General features: G+C 60.0%; 1 protein-coding gene across 5 annotated transcripts in view; it reads left to right on the top strand.

The window, feature by feature from the left end:
* Positions 1–19382, top strand: part of GMEB2 (glucocorticoid modulatory element binding protein 2) — a 44694-nt gene extending 25312 nt beyond the window's left edge. For 3 of the 5 annotated variants that reach the window (XM_071211807.1, XM_071211809.1, XM_071211808.1), the window contains 8 exons: positions 5504–5601; positions 6421–6543; positions 9533–9636; positions 12628–12785; positions 14252–14323; positions 14757–14894; positions 15165–15287; positions 16398–19382. In XM_071211807.1, coding sequence (XP_071067908.1) covers positions 6421–6543; positions 9533–9636; positions 12628–12785; positions 14252–14323; positions 14757–14894; positions 15165–15287; positions 16398–17056 — 1377 coding nt within the window. In that variant the 5' untranslated portion in view covers positions 5504–5601 and the 3' untranslated portion in view covers positions 17057–19382. Of the gene's footprint in view, positions 1–5503; positions 5602–6415; positions 6544–9532; positions 9637–12627; positions 12786–14251; positions 14324–14756; positions 14895–15164; positions 15288–16397 lie in introns of all 5 variants that reach the window. The other 2 variants (XM_004458215.5, XM_071211806.1) reach the window with 1 other exon arrangement.
* The last annotated feature ends 1310 nt before the right edge of the window (positions 19383–20692 follow it).

Here is a 20692-nt window from a genome sequence, read left to right as displayed (position 1 = left end):
AGGAAATCTGTGCTCTCTGCTGAGAATGAGCGTTGCCTGTGGAGGGCGGGGCTGGGGTCTGCAGCCAGCCCTGGAGGAGGACAGCCACCCCGCCTCAGGAGGCGGGGAGGGCATGGGGCATGGACAGTGTTGGGAGAGTGGGGTGAGCGTGGGTGGCCAGACCTGGATGTCCCCCCACCACCAGTCTCCAGGGCTGTGCTCTGCGCTCGCTCTGCTGGGGGTCTGGGGCAGGCCTGCCTCGTGCTCTGAGGGCTCTCCGCATGAACTGGGGCAGGGTCTCTGGGCTGTTCATTCCCTAGCTTCAAGCCAGGTCTCCTTGCTGTAGCCCCCCTTCTTTCCTGCTCCCAAAGGTAGCTGGAGACCCCAGGTCCCTGGGTTTGGGGATTTGAGGTCTGAATCTGGTTGGTGGTCCTCTCATTCCACTGGCAGCCTGAGCCTCCGCTTTCTTGTCTGCACCTTTAGGCCGTCCCTCTGACCGCCCTCAGCTTCCAAAGGGTGCTGCCCGCAGGCCCCCTCCTGCCTGTGCCCCTTAGAGACTAAACTCCTCCACGTGGTTTTAATGAGATGTCACAAGGGGCAAAACGAGATGTTTATGTTTGATTTGCTACTTTAAAATTATAACTATTATAAAAATATTTATATGCATGATAGCAAATGAGAGAACACTGACGAGCAGAAATGGAGGGCTATGTCCCTGTACCCAGAGGTGATCGCTGCTGATGCTTTAGAACGTCCTTCTGGGTGGTTTCTGTCTAGAGGGGCACAGGAATGATTTCTTCAAACGTTTTTGTTATCATATGTAGCACACGCATAGGACCATGCTTCAGGTGTAAATAAGTTCTCATGAAGCACACACAGAACATTTCTAGCACCCCAGAAATATCTCACATGCCCCTTCCCAAAACACCAATATCTACTTTTTATAACCAAAAGGAGCTCATTCCATCCTGTACCTGCTGTTTTGTATTCTGTTTTTTTTTTGTTTTGTTTCATTTAATGATCTCCATCTTTTCACGTTGATAAATTTTCATCTCTTCATTCTCCATTCATCATCAAACTGCTCCTGGTCTCCAAATGCTTTTTACAGCCAGTTTGTCACACCTGGGCGAGTTGCATCTGGTTGTTAAGCCCTTAGTCTCTAATTTAGAGAAGTCTCAAGATTGGGTTGGTGGTCTTGCAGCTGCTGATGGGGGTCACGGGTCGCTGCTCCCTCAGCCACTGTCGGGGTACGTGGGGCCGAGGGGCTGCTTCCTTAGTCGCACAGTGCAGGAGCACAAGGCAGCGTGCGCCTTGTCCACGAGGCTCCTGACGGGGGCCGCAGCCCGCGCTCCTCCACACCACCCTCGTTCGAGACCCCCACACATCCAAGAGAAGGCACAGGAACGCCAAGGAGACTGTCGTTACCCATTTGAGATTTGTAGATTTCAGTGTTTAAATACAATTTTGTTATAAATCAAAGAGGTCCCAGTAACAAACATCTCCTGGAACCTTCTCCAGTCTGTGTTTGTGGACGTGCTGTATGGCAGTCTTGTCCACTGGTGGCTGGACGGCCTGAGTGCTCCAAAGAGCAGCAGCATCAGGGACACGGCTCCCGGGAGCCCAGGTGGCCTTAACTTTGCCTCGTCATTATTATAAAGGCAGCTTTTGTGATCCGTTTATTCTGTTAGCATTAAATATGAGTTGTTTTCCCAGGACGTTGAGTTTGCTGACACTTCTAGGAGTAACATCACTCTGTTTTAAGAACTGCAGCAACAATCTAAGTGAGAGACAGAGTAGTGGCCAAGTCCCTGCCTGCCCTGTTTCCTTGTCGGTTATCTTTTACTTACTAAATTACGGTAAAGTCCATATAACATGAAACATACCATTCCAAAGTGTACAAATCAGGGCGCGAAGCCCATTCCCAGTGCAGCCCCCCTGCATCAGCCCAAGGGGACCATGTGTCTTCTGCAGCCCCTCCCGGCTCTCCTCCCCGCCCCTGGCAACCACTAAGCTGCTTCCTCCCCCTGGCTTCACCTTTGCTGTTATTTTGTCAGTTACCTACCACTGCATCGGTGACCACCCCAGACCCTAATGGCTTGAGACCGCTGTCCTGTGCATCTGGCCTGGCTTGACTGACCTCTGCTGCCAGCTGAGGCCTTGCCACACGGTGGGGTCAGACAGGCTGGTTGGTGAAGGTGACCCCAATGAGATGTGCACCCCTGCCCCCCGAGGTTTCCCTCCCTTCTCCTGTCCCATTGGTCAAGACCCACACATGCCGGGCGTGGATCCTGGTAATACGAATGCGCCGTGATATATCCCACCTTACCCTCCCAAGCACCGTCCAGCGATGCCAGTCACCTTCCTGTCACATCCCCAACACCGTGCCTCCATCACCACCTCCCGTGGCCTCCACTTTGATGTGGAGGCTCTACCTCTTGATGGCAAGAACTACAAAATATTGTGACTGTTTCTGCAGTCCACAACCTGTCATTTGGCACAATCATTATATTCTTCCCACCTACAAAACCTGCTCAGCCTCATCCTGGGGCTCCAGGCCTCGCCTGGCTGTGGCACCAGGCTTCCCGTGTACGACTTCAGGTCTGCGTCCGGCCTGCACCCCGTGGGGGCCTCTTGGATTAGCACCTCCCGATCCTGAGACCCATGGACTGAACAACTGACCCCACCCCCACAGTGGCGGCGTGATGGTGGGGGCAGGCTGCTGTGGGCCAGAGCCCTTAGGGTCCCTGGGTTCCTGTCAGCCTTTGGGTCTAGCTAGGCTTTGCCTTAAAGCATTCTGGGCCTGTCGGGGGTCTTCCAGCCACAGTGCTGGGGGGACTTACGCCTGGACTCTGGCCAGCTGAGAGACTGGTGAGCAAGACGTTGAATCTCCTGCGTCCCCACAGGATTCTGTCTTCACCAGCGTAGCTCTTTAGCTCATCTTCCTCTCCCCTACCTTAGCATCTGCAACTAGAAGAAGCCAGTTGGCACTTAGCATTCTGCCTGAAGTTTTCTTTTGTGAGATCCACAAATTCATTAGGTATGGTTCCTCCTCTTTCCAGCTGTGGCCCCCACAGAGCCCGGTGGCCCCTTTCTAACCTGCTCTCTTCAGCCATCCCTCTCCCCTGGGCTCTGCTAACGGTTTCTCTTCACTTACGATCCTTTGCCTCTTCCCCTGTCCCAAGGCCAGAGCTGCTTGCTTTTGGGTTGCGACAGCAGCACCTACTTCTGTGCAGCTTCTGCACCAATTACATCTTAACTGCACAACAGACCACCACAAAATAGCAGTCTAGAGCTTCCAGGCTCGTGTGGGGTGGTGGGCGGCTGTGCTGGTGGGGGCCTAGCCTGGTGCTCTAGGATGGCCTCTCTCACCGTGGTCTTGGCCAACGTGGCTAGAGCCTCCTGCCAGGAGCCCTGCTGGGTGTCCTCGTGGTGGATGGTGCAGCAGGAGTGGGAGCTGGTGGGGCCCGGCTGTGTCCTGTCGGTCCGAGCAAGTCACAGACAGGAAAATGCCCACCCCTCCACACCCACCCCCATCCAGATGGAAGGCCACACACAGGGCCGGGTGATTCTCCTACAGGCTGTTACCAGTTGCTAAAGAACTGCTCTCCCTGGCTGGTCATTTATGGAGGAAAGGAAGTCTTCGTGGCGTCCTCCATTGGAGAAGAAAAACCTTTTATAGCTAAGACAGTTATTCCGAAGGACCTAAAGATACTCTTCTTTTTGTGTGGGAAGTTTTTACGTATTACCCTACTGGTTAGAAGTTGAGATTTACTCCTCCTATGTGCTTTAAAAATCTGGGGGAGTAGAAGCTAGGTAATTACTTTGTAGGCATGGAATGTCTCTTCTTGCTGGAAGTTGGGGAGAAACGTGGGAGCATTCTCCACTTGTGACAGCCTGGGAGGGCCACCTCCCGCCCACAGCCTCGCCATGGCAACAGGGTGCCTCGTGGCTCAGGCTGAGAGGAGGAGTGTAGCTTTTTGTAGTTAACCAGCGTCTGCACAAATATTTGTGTTAAGTGAAGTGGAAGTTTTTCAAATGAAGTTTGAACTGCAAATTCCAGTCAATTAGCTTCTCTACCAGGGGTTGTGGAGGAAACACCACACGACCCTCCCCTACAGGCTTCCCTTTTGCATAGTCTCCCTCTATGGTCAGATTTCATGGAACACCTGCCAAGAGTGGAGCCCGTGGGCAGCAGGAGGGCAGTGGTGGGGTAGGCTTAGCCCGCTCGTGGGTGCCTGGACCAGCCCTCTGGTCTGGGGAAATGCAGTGCCCCGTGGACGAAGAGGAGGGACGCTGCCTCCTCTCGCTGCCTCTGGCCTGCTGAGAGCAGGCTTCTCTGTGGTCAGGACCTCTGCATCCTGCCTGCCGCTCTGTGACGGGCACATCTTCCTGCCTTGTCACTGTCCCCTCTGCTAGGGCTGAAAGGCACACTGGCCCGTCGGAGCCTGTGCAGCCTCCTTGCAGTCCTGCGGTTCTTCGTCCTTCCTGCTCCTGGCGCTGTTGTAGGCGAGCCCCTTGCCCTTCCTGGGCAGCCTCCATCTGCGCCAGGGTTGCTTTGTCTGTGGAGTTGCTCCTAGAAGGGGGGCTATTGGGCCAGAGGTGCCGAGCCCCCAATGAGTGGCCCCCTCACGGTTCCCACCACATTGGGCGCCTGCCTCCCTGAGCCCGCCCATCGGGTCTGCTTCCTCCTCTTCCTCCTGGCTGTGGCCTCCTGCCAGCCCTCGGGCCTCAGACAGGCCTTGTGGGTTCTGCTGCATTTGGTTGTCACCGCCTCCCCTTTTCTCCAAGTTACCTGGGCAAGGCCTTTGCACGTGTTCCATGCGGTGGTTTGTTGTGCGGTTGTTTGTTGTGCGGTGGTTTGTTGGTGTGGTGGTTTGTTGGTGCGTAAGTGGGAGCCCTTTGTGGAATTCAAGGAAATTAACTGTTTTCTTTCTTAGAGAACTTCCAGGTTCTCTTTTCCAGAAAAATTGTTTGTGTTCTTTACCCAAACCCAGCAAGATTTTAATTATTTTTAGGCAACTTTATCAGTCTTTTTTATTTCTGGGTTTTGTGCCATATAAGAAAAACTTTCACCACTTTGAGATTAGTAAAAAAAAAAAATTTTTTTTTCCTTTTTATGAAGGCCTAATGGTTTTCCCTTTCATTTACACTTTGATTCACCTGTAATTCGTTTTGGTATGAGGTAAGACTGGGCCACGGATGGCTTTCTTCTTTCTAACATTGTATATTTTCTGAGAGTTTCTATAACCATTTGGAATCATTACAGTAAGGAAAAATAACTTCATTAAAGCAGCCTCGGGGGTTGGTAGACTCCAGCTCCAGTATCAACTGCGCCCACTAGCTTGCCGCGCTGGCTTCCTGGGTCTTGGGAAGGAGCTCAGCGCGCGGCCCTTCTGCCTGCGTCTCTGGCCATTGGGTTTTCCCGGGAAGGTGGCTGATGAGCCAGCGAGGAGCAGGAGGCCGGCAGAGGGCTCGGCCGTGCCAGTGCTGAGGCACCTGCCCTCTTTCTCTCACATGCTCACAGGGGTGACCTGACGGAAGACAACATGGAGACGGAAAACGCAGCGGCCGCTGCTGCAGCAGCCTTCACAGCCTCCTCGCAGCTCAAGGAAGCCGTCTTGGGTAGGAAGCTGCCTTCTCACGTCGCGCCTGGCGGGCGCAGGCCTCACTTGGAGGCCTTTCTTCCTCCCTGCTGAGGCTGCTGGTGGCCGGGAAAGGGTGGCAGGGGCCCCAGGGCCCGCCTCTGTCCCCACGGCCGGGTGGCGAGGGGCCCCTCAGTGTGCAGCCCCGTCCTGTTCTGGACCCTGGACTCTCAGCTCTCCCTGTAGCCACTGTTCTGCTGGCCTTCCCACCGTCCCTCAGTGAGTGCTGCAGAGATGCTCGGTAGAGCCTCTGCTCTTGTTCTACTGCCCAGGGTGAAAGGACAAGACCCTTTGAGCATTAAAAATAAACTCCCTGTAATTGTGCAAGTGAAACTTTATTTCCTTAAGTGGCTCAGCAATTGAACCATATATTTTTTTAACTGTTTTTTGGTAAAGATTTATTTTATTTACTGGTTTCTCCCCCCTCATTGTACTCACTGTCTACTCTTCTTTTTTTAGGAGGCACCAGGAATTGAACCCAGGGCCTCCCATGTGGGCAGGAGGTACCTAATTGCTTGAGCCACTTCCGCTCCCCCCCCCCAGTTGAACCATATTTTAATGGAATTATACTGATTTTACTGTGGTATTGTGAGATCATTTTGTGAACGGACCTGAAAATCTGACCAGGGACTAGTGGGAACGTAGCTCCTTGACAGCGGCTCTGGGAAGCGAGTTCTGCCTTGGTCCCATCTCAGCGCCTTCCTGTCTGTCTGGTTTCCGAGTTGATCACTTTAGAGAGGTTGTAACTGGTTTTCCTCTCCTGCCCTCTCCCCATCCATGCACCTTGTGAGAAGTGAAGATGGCTGAAGAGGAGGAGAACCTGGAGGCTGAAATTGTGTACCCCATCACCTGTGGAGACAGCCGAGCCAACCTGATCTGGAGAAAGTTTGTGTGTCCTGGCATCAATGTGAAGTGTGTTCAGGTGAGGACGCACACGTATTCAGCGCAAACGCACATGCCAGGGCCGTGGGCAGGGGAGGCGTCCCAGGTGGCACTCCCGCCCTGTGAAGCAGCCAGTCCCCGGTCCCCAGAGGAGCGGGGCCAGAGCGCTGTGCGGGCTGAGGAGGCAGAAAGCCTGCAGGCTTGTTTGGGTCAGGACCGGAGCAAGCGGGATTGGGGGGGGACCATGACAGGGACATGGGGGCACCGGAGCAGGGGCGTGTGGGGTGGGGGGCGACCAGTTGGGGGAATGGGGAAGACCAGGACAGGGGGCCGTGGGGGCACCAGAGTGGGGGGCGTGAGATGGAGGGGACTGGAACGGGAGGCATGGGGGGGACCGGAGCAGGGGGCGTGGGATGGGGGGACTGGAGCAGGGGGCGCGGGGTGGGGGACTGTGGCTCACGTGCAGGAGACAGCTAAAAATGCCAGTGAAAATGTTTCTCTGAAGCGTCTTCCAGAGGCCTCCATACGCTGGCTTGAAGGGCGGAAGCACCCAGGAGCAGAGGGCCCAGAGCCTCTGTGACCGGGCTGAGCTCAAGCCTTGGTTTCCTCAGCCCAGGGCTCTCCTGAGCCTCCACAAGACGGGGCCTCCCCAGGGCCAGGCCTTGGGCGTGGGGGTGAGACTGTGGTAACACACCCCCAGCTCAGCCGGCCAGGGCTGGAACCTCTCCATGCCGGCCGTGTGGTCTGAAGCCTCCAGCTGAGAATTTAGTGGTAAATGTGTCCTGACAGGCAGTTAGGCCCCGGGCATCTGAGAGAAGCAAATGAAAATCCTTTTTGGAGGAACTAGTTTTTATCCCAGCAGAGAAAAAAAAGCTGTAAAAGGCAGTTATTTGGGCAGCCTGTGAAATTTGAGTATGGACCATGGATTAGATAATGGTGCTTTAGTGGTAACTCCCTGGTTTTGAGAACTGTACTCTGGTTATATAAAAGAACCGTGTTCTTAGAAAAGACACATGAAGTACTTAGGGGCAAAGGGGGCCTCTACACAGTAAAGAAAAAAGTGGTGTGCACTGGCGGAGGGGTCGTGGGAGAGCACGTGAGCCTTCCTTATACGGTTTTTGCAGTTACCCTTTAAGTTTGAAATATATCACAATAAAAACTTACCAAGAAAAATGAAAAAGCAATTTATTCTAGATGGTACCATAATGGAACTGCTGAATGACAGAGTCAAAGAAGATCCTGAAAGAGGAGAGGGAGAGAGTTGGGTGCCTTGGAGCAAGAGCCCAGCAGCAGCCGATCTCCAGGGAAGTGGAAACCAGAGACAGGCGGAGCCGGGCGGCCCCGGAGAGAGTGACTGTGCACAGCCACGTCACCTCTAGAGTCAGGCTGAGATCAAGACATTTCTAGACAAAAACTGAGTGTGCTACCAGCAAATTGTCATTAAAGGGCAGAGGGAAAGTGATTCTAGTTTTGAGATGTAAGAAGGCATGAAGAAAGTGGGAACTATGAGGGTGACGCTGAAGAGGACTGACTCCTAACACAATAGTGCTGTCCTCGAGGGGGTTAGAAAGAGCAAAAGACACAGACCAGACGGCAGCCGAGCAGGGGCCTCGGGAGGAGTCACGTTAACCTTGGACTCTGCTGATTTGCATGAGCAGATCCACAACTTCTGAGAGCAGAGGAAAATGTGGAGCATGAATGATAGTCTGTCTAGGTGGATACAGGAAGGAAAGAAACCAAGCTCAGGAAAGGTGTGACCAGCGGGACAAAAGCAGGTGTGCGGGCAGGAGACCAGGGTTCCAGGGAGGGGCTCGGCCAGGTGGTGGCTGAGAGGGGACAGAGGCGGTCTTCTGTGATGTATGAAGAAGGGGATGTTGGGGGCTATGCCCCTGCCAGCTTGGCGAGGCCGGGGGCCTTGTGGACGCTGCCTGGCTGGCTCCTGGCTGACGTCCCCAGAGTCAGCTGGGCACAGTGGGTGGAGTGACTTCCTGGATTCTAGGTCCTCGCCGGTGACCAGGGGGTGAGGGGAGAAAGTACGCAGGCACTCAGGGGCTTAGGAAAATGGCATTTGCGTGAGTGAGTCGGCTCCTTTGGGGTGGGACATGAGCTGAGGCACTGTGTGCTCTGGAGGCGGAACTCACCACCCACAGGAGGGTCTGGACAGAGGCAGCTGAGCCGGAGCTTCCCTGTGTGGGTGGAGGGTGCCTTGTGTTCCTCAGGCCCCTGTGAGCTGCAGAGCAGCCTGCAAAGCGCCCCAGGCCTGGGGCGTCCCCTGGCCCCACCACAAGTCAGGCGGCAGTCCTCAGGCAGGAGCCACTCCTTGCGCCTTATCTGTCCGGCCTGTTACTGTTTGCTGTCTGAGCAAACAGTTTTCTGTCAGTTCTCTGGTTGCAGTCACTGTTGAGCAGGATTGAGCAGGATGGCGATGGGCCTGCTGGGGGTGGATGAGCTGCAGGACTGTTGCTGCTGGCAAGACCTAGAGCACCATGAAGGGGCAGGCAGGCCCTCGCCTTCGGCTGACACGTCTGTACCTGCACAGGAGCAGGTCATGCCTGCGCGCTGCACCGCGAGGAACCATCAGCCGCGGCCTCTGCTGCCGTGTGGTGTGCAGCACAGCCCGCGTGCACTGAATGGCCTTGGTGGACAGCTCTGGCTGTGCCTTCTGAGCTGATGGTCCCTTCAGCTTTCCCAGGTCCCAGCATGCGGGTGCCTGGCGCGCACTGCAGAAGCGCAGCGCTGCGCTGTTCATGACACTGGAAAGCCAGCGTCCCAGTCCACATCCCCTTCCCCTCCGTTGTCCTCCCAGCTGTATAGACCGCCATTGCGAGAATCCTACACTGTGGCGCATGCCAGCGAGCGCTGCTCTGTGGGGCGCGTGGAGGCTGGAGCAGTGCTGCAGCAGGCAGGACCCCTGTGCCTGCCTGCTGGGCCCGGGGCGGCTCAGGCGACCTTGAGGGGGAGGGCAGGCTGTGAGGAGGCACCCACCCCCTGCCGGCCGAGCCCCAGCCCACGCATGCTTTCCTCTGCAGTATGACGAGCACGTGATCAGCCCCAAGGAGTTCGTCCACCTGGCCGGCAAGTCCACCCTGAAGGACTGGAAGAGAGCCATCCGCATGAACGGCATCATGCTCAGGTGGGTGCGGGGCGCCCTCCCTGGGGACGGGGCTGTGGCCCTTACCTTCCGGTTCGATTTTGGTTTCATTCTGATTTTCCCAGGTTCTTTACCTGGAGCCGCTTGTGACTGTTTTCCTACTAAAAATAAACTGTGGTAGGTGTCGGCGGTGGCACAGGTGCACGGTCAGGTTGAATTGCTCTGCATTGCTTTGTATGTCGTTCTTCAGATTGGTCTTTTTGTTACTTTTTACTGAAGTACGTGTACCAAAAGGCACAAGTCCTACAGCGACAGCTCAGTGGGCTTTCACAAGTCAACCCCCTTTGAATGAGCCCCGCCCAGACCAGGAGGGGCTGTGCGGCCAGAGACGCCCAGAGCTGACCATGGCCGGCCAGGAGCACCTGATGGCCGCTGGCCGCTGTGGCTTCCTTTGCATGGGAACTGCGGGAGGCGTCGGTCCCTTTGCCTCTTGCGGCGCACCAAGGGCCTGCAGCCTGGGGAAGCAGGCAGAGCGGAGCAGGGCGGGCACAGTGTGCCCGACGCCGCAGGGCAGGCCCTGTGGAGACCCCAGGACGTCAGTGCCCGCATCCATTACGGCGAGACGTCGGTGCCCCTCACTGCCTGTGCGACGGTTGACTTTTTTTTCAATTTTTCAATATTCACTTTCTTATATTGATCTTATTGATGCATATTAATAAAGCATACAGACCATCCAAAGTGTCCATTCAGTGGTATTTGGGTTAACCTCATAGCTGTGCGTTCATCCGGGAGTTGGACACAACCTGGACATCCTGTATTTCCTTCTCAAGTCGCCCTGCAGCCGCCGCCTCCCCGATGAGCTGGCTTCTTGCTCCCCCTCCTTTTCCACCTCGTTTCCAGGAAGGAGGCGGAGCCCTGATCCCTGACAGCGAGGGTGTGCGTGACCAGCCAGGTCCCCGCCTCACTCTCCAGGCACCCCCTCCTCCCGCCTTCTCCCTCACAGTGACCGTGAACCACGGGATGGGCTCCCACCAAGGCCACTTGCTGAGGCCCCAGGAACGAGGTGCCCATGGTGCTCTGGGAGGAGCCTGGGGTCAGCCGGCTGCACACCGGCCTCCTGTCCCCTGAGGCCAGCTCTCTGGACGTGCTGCACCGCTGCTTCGGCTCGGCTCGGTGGTGCTGCATGCGGCATAGCCTTGCAGTTTAGTTCTTGCTGGTTTTTCATTTTGAAATAATTTCAAACTTAGAATTTGAAGGGATGTGCATCATGCGAAGAATTCCTGTGTACGTGTTGCCCTGAGGCGCCACGCTGTTGTGTGGCCGCGCACGATCTCCGTGCGTGCACTGTCGCCATCCCTCCACCCTCTACCTGTGCAGGTCCACGGTCACAGCTCCAGGAGTGCTGCCAGGGGATGACCTGGCTGACCCTCGCCTCCCGCCAGTGGCCTCCTGCTCCTCTGAGAGGAAGATTCTCAATCTGCACCCTGAGGTGGTGGCAGTTTGCCTGCGTACGGCCTGCTCCTACCAGGGCCTGGCCCTCTGGCCACTAGCCCTGTGCCCTGGCTGTGCATCCTTCTGCCCCCTTCCCCTCCACCCACGAGTCAGGAAGTGCCCCTGCTGCAAAGCTGGAGAAGGGCCTACCCCTGAGAGCGATTCCTGATTTTAAAGTTCCTAGTTTTAATATTTGTAGACCAGACAGTATGTCCACCTTCTTGCCTGGGCACTTTGGTGGTGACCACTGCCCTCTCGAGGCAGAGTGCGTCCAGCGTCCCTTTCCGTCGTCGCACTGGTGCTGGGGCTTGTTCCCAGGGTCTCTGCTGCAGCTCCGCCTCCACGTGCCTCACCCGGTCCCTGACTGCTCGGGTGTGGGTGGAGTGCACTGCTCCGCCCCTGGGGGCTGGCCTCCACACTCGCATCCCCTCGAGAAGCGGCTCCCTGGGTACCGGGTGTGTGGCAGCGCTGGTATCCAGGAACCATCCTGTGAGCCTGTGCAGGGGGCCGTGAGCCGGGAGTCGGTCACTGGCTACACCTTAAAGGAGCAGACACCACAGGGGCCTGGGCGGCCCAGCGCGGACCTCGTCCACAGACCCTCCCAGAGCAGGTGCTGTGCTTGCGCCCCAGGAGTCAGAGCTTGGAGCCTCTGCAGCGACTTGCCCTGGGTCCTTCCCCAGAATGTCCCCGGCATTCTAAGTCCCACAAAGTAACCTTTGGTTTTTCTAGCGCGTGGCTGGGTGGCCCAGCTCTGGGGGAATGATGAGCCATTGGAAGGACAGGGCTGGCCAGGCAGCAGCCAGGTCTCCTTGACAGCTGAGGGCACGTGAGGGCCCTGAGGTCAGCACTGCTGGAGGCCGGGAGGGCAGCGACTGCAGCAGGAGTTGTCCAGCCCTCCTTGTCATCACAGGTGCATGGTGACGTGGTGGGAGGAGAGCGGGCCTGGGCGGGTGCCCAAGGCCTCCCTGCTGGTCCTCCCCATGCCCGGGGTCTGCCCTGTGCCTGTTCTCTCTCCCCTGAGCCACTGCCCGACCGCCTCCAGGCCTGGACCCCACAAGCCCCTGCGTCAGCTGTGGGCGCCGGGCTGTGGTAGGACACCCAGAAGGGCCAGTCCCACAGGCCTTGACGGGGCCTCTCTGGGTGCCCCCTGGGCAGTGCCTTAGTTCTCCTGTCCGAGTGTTGACCGCAGTAGTCAGTTGCCGTGACAGAGCCTCTGGCCAGACCTGGGGCGTCTGCACCCCTGCAGCAGGGCCTTCGCTCCCCGAGGGCGTGAGACAGCGCCCCAAGCCACGTGTGGGGCCCCGAGCCACGTGTGGGGCCTGAGCGGCCGAGGGCGTGAGGACAGCGCCCCGAGCCACATGTGGGGCCTGAGCGGCCGAGTGGCTCTGCAGCTGCTGCCGTGACCCAGACACGCTCCTGCTAGCACGGCCTGCTGCCCAGGACGGGCGGCGGGCACAAGGGCGCACGTCGCTGGGCTGAGAAGGACGTGCGGCACGGCCGGCGCTCAGCACATGACGTGCCCTCTCCTCCCCTCCCCCACAGGAAGATCATGGACTCGGGGGAGCTGGACTTCTACCAGCACGACAAGGTCTGCTCCAACACCTGCCGCAGCACCAAGATCGACCTCTCGGGAGCCCGCGTGTCCCTGAGCAGCCCCACCGCGGCCGAGTACATCCCGCTCACCTCCGCGACGGCCGATGGTACGTGCTTGCAGGCAAAGCAGAGAGGAATAAAGAAAAAAAGGCAAAGCCCCGTGCCCACCCCTGCCCACCACCCAGCTCGAACCAGTGCATGCAGAGCTTGGTGGCCCTGGTTCTGGCCTCCTCCCTCCCCTCAGGACCCTGTCCTGAGTGGGGAGCCCCCACCCCTGGTGCACACCCTGGTGTGCCAAGTTCGTTCCTCAACTCCTCCCACAGTGTCCGAAGCCCGTGTTGATAATCTGCAGTTTCAATTCGTGGAATGATGGAATAGGTCCTGGAATTCTTTCAGGCTTTATGAATAGAGAAATTGTTAAAATTGAAGTTAGAGTTATGTTAAATCCTAAGTTCTCTGGTCGTGTTACCTGGTGATGTTTTGGTGGTATTGAATTTCTAGATGTTACTTCGGTTGTCTCCAGGTTGTCACTCCGTGGTGTTGGGGCCGGGGTTGAGCTGCTGGGTGCCCAGTGACCAGTCCCGTGCCCTGTCCTGGTCAGTGGCCAGCTGAGGGACCTTGACCTGTACTGAGAGACGGGGGAGGGATGGCAGGCCCTCCGGTCAGGCCCACTGTTTGAGCACAGTTCATCCAGTGTGGTTTGGAAGCATGTGTCCTTCACCTCCAGCGGCAGCGGCTTCTTTAGCAGCCATCCCCCGAGAACCTTGGACTGTCTGTGGTTAGTAGCCGCCCTCACACCCAGACACAAACAGCGCCACTTCATGTCCTGCCAAACTATCAACAGTATACACTGCTACAGCTGACAGAGGCGGAAAGGCTGATGATGCACACAAAAACTTGAACCACTTGCTGTGTTTGTTTTTTCAGTCAGGTCTGTATAAAGACTGTGATCAGCAGCAGTTTCAAATGGCCAAACATAAACTGTTTTATGAGAGGATCATGTTCTCTGGTTACTAGAACTGAAGAGTGAGCCATGGGTTGTCTCCCTGTCTCAGAGCCCCATCACTGCTGACTTAGAAACATAGAAACAGAGTAAATGTTAACAAATACAATGTCAATGAAGTATAACTTAAGGGTAGGAAGTAAAGATGAAGTACGAGCATGACGGAAATGGCCAGCGAGAGTCCGGGCTAGAAGGGTTCCCGGCTCGACCCCGACGTCAGGTCACAAAAGGAGGGTGGGGACCCAGTGACCAGGATGAGAATCTCAGCATGAAGTTGCTTGTTGACAGAGCTGTGTGATGGGTTCCAGGAGATTTGGTTAAGTGTCTTCTCTTTTGCTTATGTCTGGAAATGTATTTGATTAAAAAGTTTAAAAATAAACTGAAAATAGCAAAGCCAATGAGTTCTTTGGTTGTACAACATATGTACTGTGTGTCAGTTTTGTGAAAATCATTACAAAGGAGCCATGTCAACATGCAGTCTGAGAGCGCTTGGCAGGGCCGGAAGGGGGTTGGGGCAAGCTGGCCCGAGCACCTCGCGAGTGGCTCACGCGGCTCCTCTCTCACTTGCAGTGAACGGGTCTCCTGCCACCATCACCATAGAGACCTGCGAGGACCCTGGCGACTGGACCACAGCCATCGGAGGTAGGGGGCTGCTTGGGGGGCAGCGGTGCAGGGCAGGGCTGTGGCCAAGAACGTCTGCGTAGGGCGTGGGGAGTGGGGTCTGCCAGTCCGCTGCAAACTGGTGGATTCCCTGGACCACCCAGCGACCCAAGTGCCCAGACCCTGCCTGGAGGGGGCAGGGCTCCCCTGAGCAGCCCCCTCAGATGGTGGCATCCACCCTCGAGGATGCAGCTGTGATCCTGGCTGTTCAAGGCCTGTGCCCTGCTGCTGGACCCTCCTTCCTGGGAGACGCCTGACAGGAGCACTGCCCACAGCCTGGGCTCCCTCTGGTCCGGCTGGAGCACCCTGGGCTTGGGGGCATGCGTGTCTCTGGGGAGGCTGCACGGAGCATGGTCCTAGACATGCCCCCACCACGGCTGCCAGGGGCTTCCTACCCACCTCCTTGCCTCCGCAGACGACACGTTTGCCTTTTGGCGGGGGCTGAAGGAAGCTGGCCTGCTGGACGAGGTCATCCAGGAGTTCCACCAGGAGCTGGCAGAGACCATGCGGGGCCTGCAGCAGCGGGCTCACGACCCGCCCCTGCAGCTCCGAGGTGAGGCGCGTGCTGCTGGCTGGCACCCCACGGGGCTCCGCTCTCCAGGGAGTGCTCCCTGTGGACCCAGAGCTTGGCCTGCCCCTTGGAGGCTTGGACAGGCCAGACTCTTGGGGCTGGAAGGGAGCGGGGACCAGGAGCAGGGCTCCCGGCCCGCTGTGCGCACGTCGCGTCCTGGCTCCCAGGACCCCGAGGGGCGGGCCTGTCTGCGCTCCCGGCTGCCTCCCGGAGGGGTCCCCGGGCTCACGGCGTGCCCGCTCGCCCCCGCAGACGCGGTGCTCCTCAACAACATCGTGCACAACTTCGGCATGCTGGACCTGGTGAAGAAGGTGCTGGCCAGCCACAAGTGCCAGATGGACCGCTCCCGGGAGCAGTACACCCGGGACCTGGCAGGTGGGTCGGGGCTCTGGAGAGCGGCTGGACGGGGACCCGGCTCTGAGGCCGCGCGTGGCAAGTCGGTGAAGTCCAACCGCAGCAGTCCACGTGTGGCCACTGTAGGAACTGAGGGTCTAGCGCAGCGGTCAGGTGTGGCCGTTGAGGAAGTGAGGTTGCTGACTTTCTGCAGTGAACCCAAGTAATTTTGTAACAAGTTTCCAGAGGAGGGAAACGACCCCTGGCAGCACTTTCCCCGAGCTCGCCTCGGTGCGGGCTGTGTGTCTCCGTCAGCCTCTCCTGGTGTCTGGACACGGTGTGTGTGAGGCAGGCTGTCGCATTCGTTTGGTCTCCAGCACAAGCAACTTCCGGAACATTACTCCTAAAATGAGGATATTTTTAAATTAACGGGAAAGTTCTGGAAGCTCAAGGTGCTGCCTTTGACACAGCATCTCTGTCCACTTTGGCCAAATTGGACCTTATCTCATCTTGAGGGTCTTCTCTGTGGGGTCCTGCCCACTGACTGCCCCTTGGCAGCCATATGGACATCTGGGTTTCCTCATGTCCCCAGCAGTGCTGCGACGTCCCCCCCGGCAGTGCTGTGACTCCTCCCCACCCCCGGCAGCGCTGTGGCGTCCCCCCCAGGAGCACTGTGATGTCCCCCCTGGCAGTGCTGTGGCATTGCCCCCCCGGCAGCGCTGTGACGTCCCCCCCGGCAGCGCTGTGACGTCCCCCCCGGCAGCGCTGTGGCGTCCCCCCCAGGAGCACTGTGACGTCCCCCCCAGCTGCGCTGTGACGTCCCCCCCTGGCAGCGCTGTGACGTCCCCCCCGGCAGCGCTGTGACGTCCCCCCCCAGGAGCACTGTGATGTCCCCCCTGGCAGTGCTGTGGCATTGCCCCCCAGGAGCGCTGTGACGTCCCCCCCAGCAGCGCTGTGACGTCCCCCCCGGCAGCGCTGTGACGTCCCCCCCCGGCAGTGCTGTGACTCCCCCCCACCCCCGGCAGCGCTGTGGCGTCCCGTCCCCCCCAGGAGCACTGTGATGTCCCCCCTGGCAGTGCTGTGGCATTGCCCCCCCAGGAGCGCTGTGACGTCCTCCCCAGCAGCGCTGTGATGGTGTCTTTCCCCCCCCAGCCTTGGAGCAGCGCTGTGACGAGCACAGGAAACGCGCCAAGGAGCTGAAGCACAAATCGCAGCACCTGAACAACGTGCTCATGACGCTGACCCCCGTCTCCCTTCCACCGCCCACAAAGCGGCCCCGGCTGGCAAGGGCCACGTCCGGGCCGGCCGCCATCGCCTCGCAGGTGCTGACGCAGTCCACGCAGCTCGCCCTCACGCAGGGCGTGCCCGTCTCCCAGCTGGCCAGTGTGCCCCTCGGCAAGGTGGTATCCGCGCTGCCCTCCTCCCTCCTGGGCAAAGGCTCCCCGCAGACCCCCGCCGCCAGCTCCCCAGCCTCCCCGCTGCTAGGCGGCTACACGGTGCTGGCCTCCTCGGGCTCCGCCTTCCCCGGCGCTGTGGAGATCCACCCGGACGCGTCCAGCCTCACGGTCCTGAGCACGGCCGCCATGCAGGACGGCAGCACTGTGGTCAAGGTGGTGAGCCCGCTGCAGCTGCTCACGCTGCCCGGCCTGGGCCCCGCCCTGCAGAACGTGGCGCAGGTGGGCCCTGGGGGCAGCACGATTGTGACTGTGCCCACGGGGGCCGTCGAGGGCGCCGTGGCGGCCCCAGGGTCCGAGGAGCACACGGCCACCATTGAGGTGGCCGCCGTGGCAGAGGGTCACGAGCATAAGTAGCCGGTGGCTGGCGGGCAAGGCCTTTCCAGGCCGGACAGGGGTGTGCCCCGCTCCTGCCTGCCGGGGGCGCGGGCCTGGCTGGGCGTGTGGGGCCGCCGCAGGCTGCTGAACCAAAGAGAGGAAGCACCGAAACCGCGGGAAGGAGAAGGGCCGGGACAGCGCCAGCTCGTGAAGTCAGTCCTCAAGCTCAGACTCGCTCCCTCTTTTTTCTTGGGAAATATATTTTTCCATCCGTTGCTTTTTAATACCGTTTACATGTTGGGCCTTCAGCGGGAGCTGAGGGCAGTCGATGGGGAGGAGGTAGCAGCAGAGCCGGAGTGCGTCAGAGCCCTGGCGCCCGTGAGGGGCCTCCTGGAGGCGGCACCGTGTCCGCCCCAGTGCTTGCCCCGCTCAGAGGCCCAGCCGCCAGGGAAGGGGCTGCCCACGTGTGGGATTTCCTGTAGGCCTCGGTGCGCCCAGTGGCCTCGCCCCTGTGTCTGTGAGTGCTGCAGGCTGCCTGCTGGGGCCGGGACCCCGCACCTGGGTGGGTGGGCAGCAGTGGAGGGCCGGGCCTGGGCGGCACCAGGGCTCCCCATGCCCAAGTGGTGCAGAGGGCCGCCTCGTCCTCCAGCCCCAGGAGGCGCCCGGGATAGGCCAGCCGTGCCACGTCCTGTGGGTGCCACCAAGTGGTCTGTTGAGGCTTTGAGGAAGAGCAAGGTTTAGAGCCTTTTTGCCCTAAACAGTGCCCAGTGTCCAGCGTGAAGGTCAGTGCAAGGTCTGGACGGCTTTGCCCCTGCCTGTGCCGGCCAGGAGTGGGCAGTGCCCCCCTGTGGGAGGGTCCCTGCTGCAGACCCCCCTCTGAGCTTCGGTCGGGGTGGCGGCAGCAGCGCAGCTCTGGGAAGGGTGCGCGAGGGGAGACCATGGGAACGTCCCGGGGGCTGGGGAAGGGGCGCCTGCAGGCATGGGTGGCTCGAGGGCAGCCCTTGCACAGCCGCTGGGGGTCGCCAGGACCCCTCGGCCCCTCGCACCCCGCGCTGGGCCTCACTGCCGTGTTGCTCAGCCCAGGTGCCTGGGCGTCCTGCGGGGAGCGTGGCGCCGTGCAGCCCCGGCCACCGGGCCCGGGACAGGGCAGGCGGCACCCAGGCGGCTATGGGGCGAGCTGCCCCCAGACCTGTAGCCCTCACTCGGGGCCTGCTGGGAAAGACCCCGCAGAGGGCGGCCCTCTGGGGCGCGGCCGAGGTCCCCGGGAGAAAGGTGGTCTTGGAGCGCAGGTGTCCCGTGGCTGCCTGTGAGCACTGCAGGGCCCTGGGCCCTCGCGCTGCTCCCCGCCTGGGGTTGTGGTGCCTTCCAGACAGCCCTCGGGTGGGGCAGCGCCCACCAAGAGCCGAGCCGGCAGGTGGCCAGCAGCCACGCCTCGCCTGGAGGGCACGGGACTGTGTGGGGCTGCCCTCAGCAGCTGGGCGTCCACCCGTCCCGCCATGCGCCCGAAGCCCCTTCAGTGCTTTGGCAGCGCCCTTTGCCACGTCAGGCCTCGGGTTGTTACACTCCTGTTCACGGCCGCCTCCCGCGCGCCCCTGCCCGTGCCCAGCCCATCCTGCTCGCCCTGAGGGCCTGCCCACCCGCCTCCATCCCGGGCACCCAGCAGTGCAGCCCACACAGAAAACCTCGCTGCGGACGAGAGCCTGCGCCCTTGGCACTGGCGGCCTCGAGGGCCCTCCATCAGTCCAGGTCCCTCCATCTGTCCGCAGCATCTGGATTTGCTTTTCCTCTTTTAAGAGCAAGGCTGAGGCTGGCCTGTCCTGCCTCAGCCCTTAGGCCATCAAGGTCCTGGAAGGAAAGGGTCATCTCAGGGCTGTGCGGAGTGAGCTGCAAGCAGGCGCCACGCTCAGAGCCCCTCACTCACCCCGACACTCTGAGCCGGCCATCCAGGCTGGGGCCAGTCCCACGCCCCGAGGCGGCCCCAGTGGGCTCCCCCCGCCGCCGATCGCCATCCTTGCGAGGTCACACCCCACTGAGGGGGCCGCAGTCCCAGGCCCCAGCCCTTCCCGGTGCCTGTGCACCCCCACCCCGGCCCACCCTGAGGATCTGGGTCCCCCCCTTGGGGCCTGGCCGGCACCCGGAGAGGGCAGCCTCCAGCACTGGGCAGGCTCGGGCTTTCAGGTGGCAGCTGGGCAGGCGGGCGGCCTCGGGCCTGGTTCTGAGGAAACGGAGCTGCCTGTCCTCGGACGGTGAGCACTTCCATTGGAGCCGCTGCCCAGGCAAGTGGGCCGAGCAGTGCCTTGAGCTCCACTTCGTGTTTTGCGAGTATCTGCTCGGTATTTTGACGGAAAATAAACTGTTTTTCATAGTCTGTGTCTCCGTGATTTAGGGATCGTGGCTGAGTCCTTAGCCGGGCTGAAACCCTGGCCCCTGGCTGCCGGCGCCGCCCTCTGGGCCTCACACAGCCCCAGGCTCAGTCCTGACCTTGAGAAGCTGTGGTCTGGGGGTCCCCAAGCCCCATTTGGCTCCCCCAGTCAGCACTTCTCAGTAACGCTGGGGCATCACCTGCCTTTTCCCTGCTCGGGGTGCAGCCGGGTTTTCCGGAAGCCCTACACTGCGCATGGTGTCACGGCTCGGGCCGCCTGGGACGGGGCCAGCAGGTCCCTACCTGGCGTTCCCAGGATGAGCCTCCAGCATGGACGAGGCGGATGGGCAGGTGGACACGGCCGTGGGTCTGGAGCCACAGCTCTGTGGCGTGTGCAGCCAAGTGCCAGGGGAGAGGTGGCGCGGCCCCTAGGCATAGCAGGGGTGGGCCGGGAGCCCGTGAGTCCGGTGTGCAGGCACTGGGCCCCCCGGCCTCCGGCTGTGCCCCTGGTGGCCCCCCTCTAGGCCGCCTCCCCCCAGGCTGGCCTGTCACGGCTGCCTGGCTGCGGCCAGTCCCCAGCAGGCTCAGGCCCAGCCAGCATGCCTGCACCCCGGAACCCCACCCTCCTTGCTGTGTCCTGGGGGCTTCTGGGCCCACAGCCTCCAGGTCTGTGACCCTCAACCCTGGAGGAAAAACACCCCTGGGGAAGGAGCACAGGGGGTTTCCCCAGAGCCGGCTGTCGGTGGAGGTGGGCAGGCGGGGAAAGCCTCCGGGGGCCCAGGAAGGCTTCAGGGGCCCTGACTGAGGCGGGGGCGGGGGTCTCTCCACCAGCCTCTGTGCTGATTGGCCAAGCGAGCAGATCTGGCTTTCTCTGGTTGGCCAAAATACAGCCGCTGCAGAGGCTGGGCGGGTCAGTTGCTGTTTCCTGCCTGGGGCAGCAGCTGGGTGCCCCCCCCCCCCCCACACACACACACAGTGCCGAGACTCCCCGCTTCTCCCAGCCCTGCCTGCCGGGCTTCCCCATCGGAGCCAGGCGGCCTGTCTCCACGTGCTCAGCCACAAAGTAGGGAAGTGCCAGAGCCCACCACCCCCACTCAACCCACCCTGGAAGCCCACCCGGGGTCTGACTGAGCAAGGCTCCTGCTTGGGCCGCTTATATCCTTGTTGAAAGAACAACAGACCAGCGTCAGCAGTGAGCAGTGTAGTGGGCAGGCAGGAGGGCAGAGCCTCTGCAGGGGCGGGGGGCGCAGGAAGAAGCTACGATGTGGACCCTGGACAGCAGGAGGCAAGAGTGGCGGGAGCCTGGCACAGGG

Source organism: Dasypus novemcinctus, chromosome 24, assembly GCF_030445035.2.
Source record: "Dasypus novemcinctus isolate mDasNov1 chromosome 24, mDasNov1.1.hap2, whole genome shotgun sequence".
Taxonomy (NCBI): Eukaryota; Metazoa; Chordata; class Mammalia; order Cingulata; family Dasypodidae; genus Dasypus; species Dasypus novemcinctus.
Note: the sequence above shows the minus strand (reverse complement) of the source record. Positions and strands in the feature narration are given on the sequence as shown.